At 39.1% G+C, this 13,502-nt stretch overlaps 2 protein-coding genes across 3 annotated transcripts; one reads left to right on the top strand and one right to left on the bottom strand.

Annotated features, from left to right (window-relative positions):
* Positions 1-2,762: 2,762 nt before the first annotated feature.
* On the top strand, positions 2,763-9,530 carry LOC116732785 (uncharacterized). Its single transcript, XM_032583259.1, has 7 exons — positions 2,763-2,997; positions 4,933-5,054; positions 5,145-5,255; positions 6,453-6,506; positions 7,573-7,743; positions 7,918-8,040; positions 8,939-9,530. Exons 1-7 carry the CDS (start codon positions 2,991-2,993, stop codon positions 8,984-8,986), a joined length of 636 nt encoding a protein of 211 aa, XP_032439150.1. The 5' UTR covers positions 2,763-2,990; the 3' UTR covers positions 8,987-9,530.
* Positions 9,531-10,508: 978 nt separating this feature from the next.
* On the bottom strand, positions 10,509-13,372 carry slx1b (SLX1 homolog B, structure-specific endonuclease subunit). 2 transcript variants are annotated; one of them, XM_032583256.1, is made up of 5 exons: positions 12,980-13,372; positions 12,831-12,882; positions 11,230-11,497; positions 10,895-11,110; positions 10,509-10,820 (listed from the first exon to the last, which is right to left on the bottom strand). In XM_032583256.1, exons 1-4 carry the CDS (start codon positions 13,153-13,155, stop codon positions 10,944-10,946), a joined length of 663 nt encoding a protein of 220 aa, XP_032439147.1. In that variant the 5' UTR covers positions 13,156-13,372; the 3' UTR covers positions 10,509-10,820; positions 10,895-10,943. The 2 variants fall into 2 exon arrangements, with proteins under 2 accessions (XP_032439147.1, XP_032439145.1); XM_032583254.1 differs by having other exon boundaries at positions 11,183-11,497; positions 12,980-13,367.
* Positions 13,373-13,502: the final 130 nt, after the last annotated feature.

Below are 13,502 nucleotides of genomic sequence, written 5' to 3' on the forward strand. Positions count from 1 at the left end.
TAGATGAGAAGGGAAAGCAGGAGTGTGAAAACTGACAGGGGAAATCAGGAGATAGGACACAGCTGAGCAGGGGAGAGAGTGTCAGGCTGAGGGAAAGGACAAAGATAAACAAACCAGAGATAAATGAAGGGAGAAAGGCCTGGAACCGACATAAACCATAAAGAGACGTGAATATAAGGGAAAATAAGAATAAATGAACTAACAGGATAAACTAAAATGGCAAATCTAAGCAAATTAATAAGAAATGATCGAAAACAGAAACATAAATGAAAACCAGAATTCTAACATCTAAGGATCATACCATAATTGTATTCCTAAGTTTTTTTTTATGTTAAAATAATCAAAAAATTATTGACTGCTGATTCTGCAGAGCATGGCTGACTAAGCTGTCTTTTCAGAGTGAGGTGAGGTTGGAAAGGAGAAGTTTCTCTGACTGACGTGAAAAATACTTTCAGTTCCTGATGTAGCAGATGTCCAATTAAGTCTTCTTCAAGTTCTAACAAATATAAAACCAAGCAGTTTGGTTTTTGTTAAAGATACATGCACGTTTATGTAAATCATAAAAAATGTAAATGGGAATGGCATCTAATTAGTTTTCAAGGAAAAATAACCAAATGTACAAAATTGTCAAGTCAGCTAGTATGGCCCTGTTTGACCCATGGCCCTCCCTTCTGTCAAATTTAACCCTGTGTGTTTTGGTCATTCAGCTAGTGCTGAAAGGCCTTGCAGTTGACCAGCCCCAAATATTCTACAATCATACAAGAAGGTCATTAATCCCAAGCAAGCTATTCTAAGGATTTTGGCCCTTTAAAATTAGAAGGAGAGTTAAAATCTCAGAACATGCTCTTTAATAATGACTCAGTCATGAACCAGAAAACATGTGTTATAAACTGAAGGACACTTATCAAACCAAAACTCTCAGATGCAAGGATTTGTGACTATAAAAAGATTTATTAAAAGTAAAAAGCAGCTATAGGATGAAATTTTCAAAGCAAAATCAATCCATAAAAAACCTCCAGAGGACAGAAGTCTCCCACCCCCAGCCCCAAAATCACTCTCTGACATGACAGGCCCTGATCTCTTTGTCTCGGAAAGTGTCTTGAGATTACATTTGTTTCAAACTGGTGGTGCAATACAGTACAGACCAAAAGTTTGGACACAACTGTGTGTCCAAACTTTTGGTCTGTACTGTATATCGAACTGAACAGAAATATTTTCTTTGCTAACATTTTAAATTAGCACTATCAATGTATAGCTAGAAGGAAAGTGTGTTAGTAGAAGTTGTCCAGGGGAACAGGGAGGAACAGAAGACAGCTGCCTTATGGGGATCTGTTACCAAGAAGAAGACAAGAGAGAGCAGAGCCAACAGTGCTGATGAAATGAAGGATGCCATTAAAGCAAGCTGGACTTCCATTACATCTCAGCAGAACCATAGATTGCAGCAAAACCCTGAGCCAGAACTGAGTGTATATGGAACATAAACATACTGTTGAGAAGGCCTGTTTTTCTAGATTACAATCTTTTCCATTTGTCCGCAACAATATTCTAATTCTGGATATTGAGAATATCCAGAATTCTGGATATTCTCCAGAATACCAGCCACCCCCGTGGCTGTGATCCGGATGGCGGCAGCAAAAAGAGGAACACCAAGGGCTGCAGGTGGCGCGCCAAGGACACAGCCACCAAGAAGAATCGCCTGTGCCTCCGTGGACGAAGGAGCCGGCGCTCCACGAAAAGAGGTCCAAGCAGCGGCGGCCTGGGTCTCCGGGTGAGGCAGGAGGGAAGGAGCTTCAGGGCAGGTTTCCCCTCTGAGCACCAGCGCTGTTTGGAAGGTCGGGACGGCTCCGGACTTGGGAAGGAGTCACCCCAGTCCTGCTCAATTTTTAACACAGAGAGATTTTGTATTTTATATTCTTGTTCTTAGCTTCTTTTAGTCTAAACTGATGAAATTGTAAGTTTTTAAAAATTTCTGCATAATTGCAACAATGTAATGTGTTTTAAATGTTTACAGTAACAATAAAATTTTTTCGAAAGAAATAAAATTCTAATTCTGGAGACAGTGAATCTTACAGGATTACATACAGTACAGACCAAAAGTTTGGACACTGTGTCCAAACTTTTGGTCTGTACTGTATGTTCTACAAAAGTTACATGATTAGATTTAGGAGAATTAGCTTTACTGTTTCATTTTGTTCTCTTTTACCGACAGCAACATTGTTTTAAAGTAACACAATACTTGAGTTCAACGTCTGATAGAGAAAGTGTGACTGGACTTGTTAACAGCTGATCCACCCCAACCCGACAGAGCTGCAAGAGTTTAACAGGAAGAACGGAGGAAAAGTGCAGCATCCAGGTGACTGAGAGCCATCCACATTGACTCACTGCTGGGACTGGAGTCAAAGGTTAAATAATTTACTTGAATACATATGCAAAAATTTATGTTACATATTTTTATTTAATTGTCATTATTTTTTTGTAAAAATTCTTTCTGAATTTGACATTAATTAATGTGTGTGTGTGTTGTGTTTTTTTGTTTGTTTTTTTGTTGTCTTTTTTTTGGTCAAAAAAGCAAAATTTTGTTGATTATAATTGATCTGTAAAAGTAATAAAAGGGTAGAACATTCTGGGGCGTGAATACTTTTCATAGGCACTGTTTGTATCTGGAGCATTTTATAATAATAGCTTCTGCGTAAAATGAGGTGTGTAAGCAGTGTGACCGGAAGTGACCAGATGTCAGTTAGGAACTTGAACAGGCTGTGGAGTCTAACCATCAGAAAGCAGAAGTCTCGGTTCCCAGCTGAGAGTGGGCTCCTCTCTTCCCCCGCCGTGGGGCGGAGGGGCGTGGACTCCGGGTCCCTCGGACAGCTGCAGCCAAGGATTGCAAAACCTTCGGCTGGAAGCGAAGATCAACGCAGAAAAACACCAGCAGCTTTTCCATCTAAACAGGAGACACGAAAAAGGCGACCTGGGCGAATTCCAATTCCGTGATCATGGCAGGTAAAAAGGAGGATTCACGCTTGCCTAGTTACAGATAACAATGAGGGAAACTTTTTTTTTGTACTTTTAGTTTAAACAGGAGAAACTGAGACACTTAGTTTTCGCTGTTTTCCAGAGTTTGTGCGCTGTCGCTGTTTTGATGAACTGCTTCCTGTTTCAGATAACGGATCATGTTGGATCATCGCGGTATGATTATGGACTAATCAGGCCGTCATAATACCCACTACTATTAATATAATACAATACAAAACAAAAGTTTGTAAAGTTATGTATTATGTCTGTCAAGTGGTTGTTTTCCATTGGTTTACCAATGGATTTATATTTGTGGTTATAATGTGACAAAATATGGAATAGGGGTATGAATACTTTTGCAAGCCTGTATCTGTATCATCTGCATTTGTTTTGTAACAGATTATCAGTTTTACACTATATTGCTACCTCAGTAGCAATATCGGTTCCATGGCCACAGTTGGATAAAATCCAGCTGTGGCCCTCCTGCTTCAGGTCGCTCTCAGGAGCTCAGTGAACTCCAGCTGCTGTGATAGGATGCCAATTGTGAATTAAATTTAACCGCTAAATAATCCTCAGTGAACTAATTTTGTTGTGGAAGTGGAAGCAGTTGGGCACAACAGTAGCCCAGCCATGTAAAGTCACAGATTATTGTGTGGAGGTCACCAGCTTTTTGCAGTCAGTAGCTTCAGTTCCCCAAACTTCATATGGCCTTTAGATTGGAGAAAAGCAGAGAGCCTCATGGAGCGGGTTTCCTTGGTCAGGCTGCTGCATTTCAGTCTTGCATCACCAAGGCAATGCAAAGTCTCAAATGCAATTATTCAATTCAAATTCAAAAATGCTTTAGTGATTCTAAATGGAAATTAAATGTTGATTTAAAGTATATAAACACAAGAATCCATAGCAGTAGAGACATGTTCTTTGGAATGATGCATCATGACTCCTGTCTACTAATCCAGTCAACAAGCCCGGAGTTTGGCAGTTATCATGAAATCACCTCTTGCCTGACTGAAATTGTGTGAAGGATAAAGTTTGATGGAGGGATGATCCTGCTAGGCTTTAAAAAAAAAATAATTTCAGGATTTGGGATCAGCCACTTGCTTGTATTAGGAGGAGATCTAAATATTTTTGCATACCAATACAGTTTAAGAAAAACATTTTACTCCCAAATTTTTGGGTCCAGTTGGAGGTGACCCCTTCCTTACACTGGCACACAAAGCAAGGCCGGGATATGAATGAGTGAGTTTGATGTTTGAGAACCTGACTGTTCTGTTCAGAGTCCTGACCCAGGAGACGGGGCTTTCTTATGCAACATCAGAGTGGGACCTTAGAAATACGCTTCAGGGTTCTGTGGCGGCACAGAGGTGAAGCACAGCCCATGTGTGGACGCCTTAGTCCTCGATGCGGCAGTCACAGGTTTGAGTGACCTGTGCTGCATGTCTTTGGTCTCATTACACACTTTTCTGTCAGACCACTCTCAAAATAAATCCTCTATGATAATATAAAAAAAAGAAATACACTTCAAGAAGAATGTTTTGTTTTTTACAAACTAAGCCTTTCCAGAAGAGCTGAAGTTGTTACAGAAGAAATTAATACACTAACATCTCATGAAAACGTATGGACTAAAAATAGAATGCAACTCAAGTTGCAAAGGTAGACAAGCACAAACTTTTGACAGTGTAGAGTGCTGTGTGTGTTGCTGCCTTTGTGCCAGAAATATATTTTCATCTCAATGAAACATTTTTCAACCTGGATGAAAAAAATGACACTTATTTTCCAGAGACATCACAACTGCATGTTATGACATCTTATTTGTCTTGTAAATGGTTTGATCAATATTTGTTGCAAGTTGGTGTTAAACCATCAGTGACAGTATCAAACACTGCAATTAAGGCTGTTGACTTAACGTGGCAGTGTTGGTTTCAGATGAAGCAGTAGCTGCGGAGCAAGGCGCCAGCCCAGCTCAGAGCCCGCTGGTTACAGTCACGTTTCAGAGGAATGCCAAGAGAACGGAGAAATATCTGGAAGCTGAGCCTAAAGTTCTCGGGGTATGCTGCGTGAGGGTCTGTGTATGTTTAAATCTTTGCTTTTCAACTATTTTGCAGCCATAATTGAACTGCTTTTTCTTTGTTTCACAGATTACTCAAATCTGCTTCAGTGTGTATATGATCATCAGTCTCAGTTTGTTTAGGGCTAAAGGTCTGAGTTCTTATCAACCAGATATTCCTTTACTCGTCTTTTCCCTGCTGGTAAGTGCCCAGTGGAATCAAACTGGAGGTTCACCTGAAGCCTCGACCATTCTTTACTGATGCACCTGCAGCCACATTTTCATTGGAGAAACGTCACACATGCAGATATTGTAGTGGCACTCTGCGTCCCAAAAGTTCGTTGTACCACCTTTGCAGTTTGTCTAACAACCAATATTTGAATCACTCGACTGAAACCAAGTCTTCTTTTATGATGTTTACTTAAAGAACTCCAAAAGTACACTTACAGAAGAAATGAAAGGCTCGGTACAGATCGGTCAAAAAATTGTGTTGTTTCCACCGTATCCAACTGCAATCTGACCTCAAACGTGCATACGGGCAGTATTAATGTTATGCATTACGTAGTGGAAGCCAAAATTACTTTTCACAATAAAAGTATCCCTTTATATTAACTAAGTTATACATTCTAGAAAATATACTCATCATGAATTTCTTAAAATTAAATTAAGCATATTTATACATTTTTAATTTAAATTATTATTCTATATGAATTCCCCATTAACTGGCTCTTACATATATGATAGCTGCAGAAAAACTGTTTATTACAAGGACATGGAAGCAGGCCAGAGTTTACAAGGTGCATTATATAAAATGTACTTTTCTGACCTTTATGTGATGTTATAATGTTATTCCCTCATCAAAACACAGATGGAGTGTTGCTTTGGTTCGTCCCTGCATGTTTGTGGAATCCTTGAATAGTCCATGGCAACCATTGGGGGTGCCTAAACACTTGCTCTCACAAAGCGCCACCTATTTCCACAAAACTCCTCCTACAGACTAGCGGCAGCAACAATTAGCAAACGCCTGGTGGCGACTATAAGCGCTATTAAGTTAGATGCTTATATACTTTGGTGTGGTATGCACCTTGAAGGTTTTTTTTTTTAGTTCTCCCAAAACTCCAGAAAAATAAGCTCTCAGTTTGAAATTCTAAAATCCACAAACAAGTATATTTAACAAGAAATATTATTTTGACAGTATACTGAGCAAAAACATCAAAGTGAATGTTTTGATTTCCTCATCCAGTGGATAATTGTGCCCCACTACACTGAGAATAATGAACACTTTTCCCAACAATAATGCTTCTATCACCCCAAGCATGCAACAGTTTACTGTGTTCCTCTAGAACACAGTAACTAGAAAAATTGAAAATTTGCCTATGATCATGATTTGTCATTGCAGGTAATTATAGCTGGGGGTGTAGCTGTCGCAGCAAAGAACCTACATCTCCCAACAGTAAGTCACTTGCTGAACAGATGAAATACAGCGTAGCTTGATGTTCTTCTTCTTGTTTCTTTTCATGTTAATAACTTCATCAATCACGCTTATCAAAATCCTCACAGTTTCTCCTTTAAAATTCCTTCGTCTTTCTATTAAGTTTTTAACAATTTCCTTCCTTAAAGCAGAGCTGAAATTTCATCGTGTTTACATAATACCTGTTATTAAATAAGCATCCAAACTCTATGGCTGTTTGCTGGTCTGGATCCGATGGTTGACCATGTTTTGGAGGAATAATAAATGAATTCCCATTCCTGATTTTACCAAAGCAATTTAGAAACTTACCAAAACTTTTTTTAACGTTAAATTTTAACTTGACGTTTCAGATTGCTTCACTTCTACCGCTACTTCCACATTTCTTTATTTAATGGTAAATGTTGTAAACTTTGGATACAATTTACATCCCACTTCAGATCATTTTCTTTTGAAACAAAGAAGGAAAGTCAACTAAAGATTTTTCAAATAGCAGAAGTGAATTTTCTTTTCTGTGTGTTGCAACACAAAACTAGATTTGTGTTCCGTAAATGTTTCACACATTACATTCAGCAAAAGCAGCATAAAAAAATCCAGATTACACTTTGAAAATGCTGTCAGGAACAAAGACCTTATCCTCTTCTTGTGAGGAATGGAACTAAAATGGACTAAGAAAGAGGAAGCTTCTGAGGCTGAGAGGAAGATCTCAAATGTAAAAGGATATCTGAAAAGTTTGACACAAGTTTTACAGTTAAAAATGCAATCTTCCTTTATCTGACAGTACTTTCACTGGTAATCTTCTGCAACCATAGATGATCGGAACAATACTGCAAAACGGCTGCAAATCAGAGTATTGTGACAAACTCAATAACTGACATTAGCAGCTTCCAGCAACCAGCTGCTGAGGAGAAACAGAAGTGAAACTTATGGTGACTCTGACTCTTGTTATATGATGGCCTTACTGTAAGAATTTCATTCTTTTTTACTGTTTAATGTGTGAATGTGTTCAAAGCCATCTCTATTTATATATAAAACCTTTCTTTTGTGGCAGCTCACGGCCTGTTTGGTGATGCAGATCTTGGCATGTTTTGCCTCTTTCTTGAACATGATCTTCACCATAGCAATGCTGGGAGACCTGTCCCCCAGCTGCTGGCGTGGTTCTTTTGAGAGAAACACCTTCAACAGTACATATGATTACCACGCAGTCTGTCAGCAGGTTGAGGTAAAGACTGAATACTCTTCCTAAGAACCACACCCTCAAATTCTGAGGAGAAGTAAAGTCCAGTTTCAGGAACTGAAGAATGAATGTTGGATGCTAACTGATATTGTGTAACATATGAAAGGAGTTGATGTCTGAGTTCAGGAGTTCTATCCACTCATTCTATCCACTTTTCAGAGCATCCATTCCCATTTCTTTGCTGGAGGGATTCTAATCCAGGCCTGTCTGCTGGCCATCTCTGTCACTCTGGCTGCCTACTGCTGCAAGGTGATCAACTGTTGTGGGGCAGCCAACAAAATGGTGAGTTCACAAACCAACTGACTTAGTAAGCCGATAACTAAGATTCCCAAGGTAGATTGTTTATATTCAGTGTTACTATTTGTTTTTCAGGAGAAAAGATAGGAAAAAAACAAATCTCCATTAAAATGTCAGGTTAGAAAAACTCAGGGCATAATTAGTCATTTCAGAGCTTTTTTTTCCTCCTGTGATGATATTTGTTCCGTACATTCCAACTGAAAACTAATATTTGATGACATATATTTTTTGCAAATATTAAGAGAATAGATTTTTAAAAAAGCTGTAGTGTTCACATTTTCAGCAATCAGTGGTTTTTGTAGGAGCATCCATCGGTCTGGTCCATTTCATGTTCTGGTCCAGTGACTTTGGTAATTATTGATCAAAGAATAACAAACAAACTGCGTCACCAACTGCTTTTTTCAACACGCAAAACAACATGAAAAATGTTTTTTAGCAGAAGGCAAAAATCTGGAACACCATAGCCCTGTTGCAGCTGGTTTATCCCGGTTAGCTGAACACACACATCAGGCAGAGGGTTGTGAGTTAAAGCCAGTTTGGTTTATCAAACAGAATCCAAACCTTCAAACATCTCAGGTTCAGGAAAACCACTGGCAAACATTCCACTGTATTAAACAAAAGACAAATTCATTCATCCCACTGATTATTATTTATTAAAAACAATTTTTTTATTACAATTATGTACTGCTTTGTCTAACATAAAATGTAATATTCTAAGTATTCAATGTATTTTCTAGTTAAACAAAGCTAAATGTGGATATTTTCTAGAAGTATAAAAACATCATAAAGGTATTGTATGTTAGTTTGCAGAAATAAAAACAAAATTAAGCTAACAATATTATTATAAGACTCAAACGTTCTTTTTTTCTTTTTGCCTCAACAGCCAGTGATCACAATCCAATCACCAGCTGACCAGCAGAGAGAAGGATGACCAGACTATGTGCAGCTGCAGATTTAAAGCTTAACTAATCCTTATTTCATGCCAACTATAGATCTGATTATTTTGCCTAAAGTCAAACCACTAATGAACTCCTAAAACATATCATAAATATCGAATTTATAGTTTTTACCCCACATATAACTTTACCTTTTTTGCTTTCCTCCTTGTGCGCATTTTCAGTGTTTTAGAAAGTCAACACACAGTGCATAACATTTGAACACTGAAGCTGTTTTGAAATGGCCTGATGGAACGCAGCTTGTAAATGCAGGAAATGTTCCTTTGTTAGATGGATGAAAGCGGGTCTGCATTCAGTCAGATTCTTTGTCCTGTTTAGCGGTACAGACAGGATCAGCTGTAAAACATGAAAGCCGTTGGTGTCCAAGACACTGTTAAACACAATCAGCTGAAAGAATAATGAGTCTCTTTGCATACAATTCCCAATAACTCTTGCAACTTTATTTTCATTCTCCTTGTCTCGTTTACCATTCTGGCCTGAGATTTGTGTCAATATAAATAAATGTCATGTTTATTTTGGGCCTGTAATGATTTCCTGAGCTGTGTGATGTGCAGGGTGTGCCCTTCCTCTCGCCCAATGACTCCTGCAGGTGGCCATAAGTCTGCAGAACTGATTTTGTCTGAGTGGACTGATAATAAAACAACTTCAATGCTTTTTAAATAAGAACTGGCTACACAAAGTTGAATTTAATGTGGCCGTTCTCTAATCCACTTGGGTTAGAATTTTACACTAAGGGTCTAATTTGTACATACAGTGGAAATTTAACTATATACATAGGTAAACATTAGACCAAACAACAGTAAAAGATGAGAACTATGTAGTATAAATAAACATTGATATTGCAAATAAACTTTTGATCTGATACTTGAAATGTGAAATTTGAACATGAAAACAGTCCACTCTGAATATCCATCCATCCATCCAGCCAACATGCTAATCCCCAGTAGGATTGTGAGAGGTGCCAGCAGGCATCGGCTGTGAGGTGGGGTCACCCTGGACAGGTCACCAGTTCATAGCAAGGCAACACAGAGACAGACAGAACAAACAACCACACACACACACCTAAGAAAAATTTTATATTTCTGGACTGTAGGAGGAGGGTCTTAGCGCTGTCAATCATGCTCACACTCTCCTCCTTCCTCTCTGCTACCCTACGGCTTCTCCTTGTTAGCAGAGAGGCTAACCATTCTAGGAATGCACAGGCTAGCTAGCATGGCCATCGATGATGGCAGGTTAACAGTTTTCCTGGAACAGAAGTCGTTTCTGCCATTAGTACACTGAGCAGCGGGTAAACAAGGCTGATTGGCTGTTTTTGACTGGAAGCGTTGTGTTTCTTCAGACGACCATTGTAGCACTGGGAGGAGCTTGAGCTTTTCACAGATTATCTGGCTCATATTACATTGTCACAACATGGTGACCGTTTAACAAATATTTAAAAAACTTTTTTTTTTTAAAAGTTACATACATGCATTTAAATAGTAAAGCAGACAAAATAAAGAAAATTTTCAATTATTCTTTTATTCTTTTTATGTCCTGAAAACAAAAACATAAATAAAGACACATTTCACATTAGCTATAGAAAACATGTTCTTCAGAAGAGCTTTACAGAACACATCCTGTTGAAATGAAGTAGTAAAATTATTTCCTTAATCTTTTATTTGGAAAAATGTAATGATTGTTAATAATACAAAGAATTAAAAACTTTATGATGAAATACTCAAATTTATATACACTCTTCAGTACCAATGGCAGACATTCACTACTACAACCTCCTTTTCTTCACATCTGCAGTTCATCTGCCCAGTGGCTCTGTAGGAGCAACAAACACGAGTTAGTGAGTAAACACACGGCCTTTAGGGGTTTCACTGAAGCACCAATCTGACCTGTGATGTGGAGGAAACGATCTCCTCCAGGTCTCCGAGGCAGCCGTGTTTATGGCGAATGAGGCTCCCCCACAACACCGAGCCATGGCAGGAAGGACACTGTCCCTCTACAGGCAGGAGGTGGGACGGCTCGGACCTCAGGAAATATCTGGCCAGGCAGACTACATGACTGACCATCCCACAGAATGGAAGGAAACAGCTCAGCTTCTCTGACACCTGAGGAGGAGGAGAGGATGGAGCAAACCAGCCAGATGTGGATAGATGGCTTATTGAGGATACGCTTTTTACCTTTACCATCGCCTTGCAAAGGAAACACACAGACATCACATCTTCACCTGCAGATGGCAGCGACTGTTTCTTCTTGGCCCTCACGTTGCCAAAGGCGATGGGGATGTGCAGTGGGGGCTGCAGGCCGGGGTCAAAGTCCATCCTATACTCCTGTCTGAGCCAGCGGGCAGTCAAAGGTAGCCTGCTCCATGGCGCCACCTGCAGCATGTTGGAGACGACGCGCCAGTGGAACTGCAGGCTCGTTTCTCTTTTGGAACGTCGGGAGACGTGGGAAAGTCGTCTGGAAGAGTGAGGGTGCTGCCACGCCCACTCAAACTGCCAGGGAAACACACCATGAACTAATCACTCAAATTTTAGTTTTCCACATTTTCTCCACACATGCTCAATATTACACATACAAGTTAAACTATATTTACACGTCACCCTAACATTTGTCTTTTAACAAACTGCAGATAAAATATATCCTCCAACTTCCTGACATAATTCTGTATGAATATTTGACAGCTGTTCTCATCATTAACGTTAGAGCTCATATGATTTGGTTTCGCCTCCTTGAACAGAGATGAATTTTTTTTAAGTCCATAAACTCTCAAGAGGATTATGATCCAGGCAATCCCAGAAGTGTTTTTCTGATTTATCCATTTCAAAGTCAGACACCAGTGTTCCTGTCAATCAGTGAAGCAAGTTTTAACTCACTGTGATCTGAAAGGAAGAAAACCAAGATAAAAAAAAAAACAAATACAAATTCAAACTGAACTATACAGGATGATACAGGATCTGCTCCATCAGGGTTCTCAAGATTGTGCTAATGAACATTTAACCTGCTTGCATAATTTGATCCTGAGTGGATTAGAGATCAGTCCAACACACAATAACTGCATTCAATGACGCAAAAGTTCATCTTCAGTTTTAACAGATTCCCTGTGCTGACTTAAGGAAGTTGGATGATTATTTTGTGTCATGCTAAAAATTTAAGGTATGAAGTAAACTTTTTGTACACTTTTTAAAAAACATTTTGTACAAACTTGCAGAAAAATTACACATGCATATGTTCAATACATTTAATGAACAACAAAAAAATCAAGACATCTTATTTACTACCTTTTTGATTAATGTGGCACAGTGACTCAGATTTTTGGAGGTTTTGGAGATGTGGTAGTTCTTGATCATGTGTGGGGAAATTATATGTACATTTCATATCCAATAATATTCCAAGAATATGATTCAATTTCTAAGTTTGGGTTAAAAACAGAAGAAAAGTCAACATCTGAACATTTTTTGTGCTGGAAATAGAGATGCTGTAATATTACAACAATGGATCTTACAGGGTTAGAGTGGATGGATGGATACAAGAATGAGACAATTTGGGGGAAAAAAGGCTTTACCAGAATATGTAGGACAAATTTTACAGAACACAATAGAGAGACTGTGTTGACATTTGGGAACACATGCTGGAACTGATAGATAGTGGACGGATGAACAAGCTGGTTTTCTCTGGCATAGTGAAAATTCCTGCAGAGATTGTTGGGCTGTAAAAGATGCGATCGGAGCAACAGTGTGTGTCTCCTACTGGACATCACCAACTGTGATGTGATGCAGACCTGAACTCATCCTGGACACTGTCCCGATGCTGGGTTTTAATACTCACCCTCAGAGCAGCTATATCTGAAGGGAAGCCGTGGATAATGAGTACCATCTCCCTAAGCAACACAGAGGAACAGGTGCATATTAGAGTTATGGTCCTTCTTAAGTATTACCTACTATAAACACAATTCAGCAGAAAAACAGCATGTTTACCACGGCCCCCTGCCACTGGTTCTTTTGGCGCCCCCTTTGTGCCTCCCGGCGTTGTGTTGTCCAATCCGCCGCTCAGGGTTGACCGTGAAGCCGATGTAGATACGGCCTTTAAATTTTGGGTTAGTGCAGTAAAGCATGTACACACCGAAGAAGCTCTCCACCTCCACTACCATCATGAAAACCTTAACTTCCGTATGAGACGGTGGCAACCGTTAACTGAAATGACCCATGGCTATCGTTGATGAACGAGTGAAATAATGTTCACAAAGCTAGGGGAAATTTCGAAAGCTAATAACATGTTATGGTAATGTTATAATGTTTTGCTTCTGTATCAGTTCTGTCACTACTAGTTCCTGTATCGCGGTCAGCCTTTAGTTTAGTGGACCGTTACGGTGCCTGATCAAATAAGTTGTAAATAACCCCCTCTATGTACAGAAGAGGAAAAAATCCCATTATTTTTTTAAAAATGTCTAAAGTATAATCTCACGCGGCTGTCAACATACGTAATTATAATTATTCTTAC

Source organism: Xiphophorus hellerii, chromosome 14, assembly GCF_003331165.1.
Source record: "Xiphophorus hellerii strain 12219 chromosome 14, Xiphophorus_hellerii-4.1, whole genome shotgun sequence".
In the NCBI taxonomy this organism is placed as follows: Eukaryota; Metazoa; Chordata; class Actinopteri; order Cyprinodontiformes; family Poeciliidae; genus Xiphophorus; species Xiphophorus hellerii.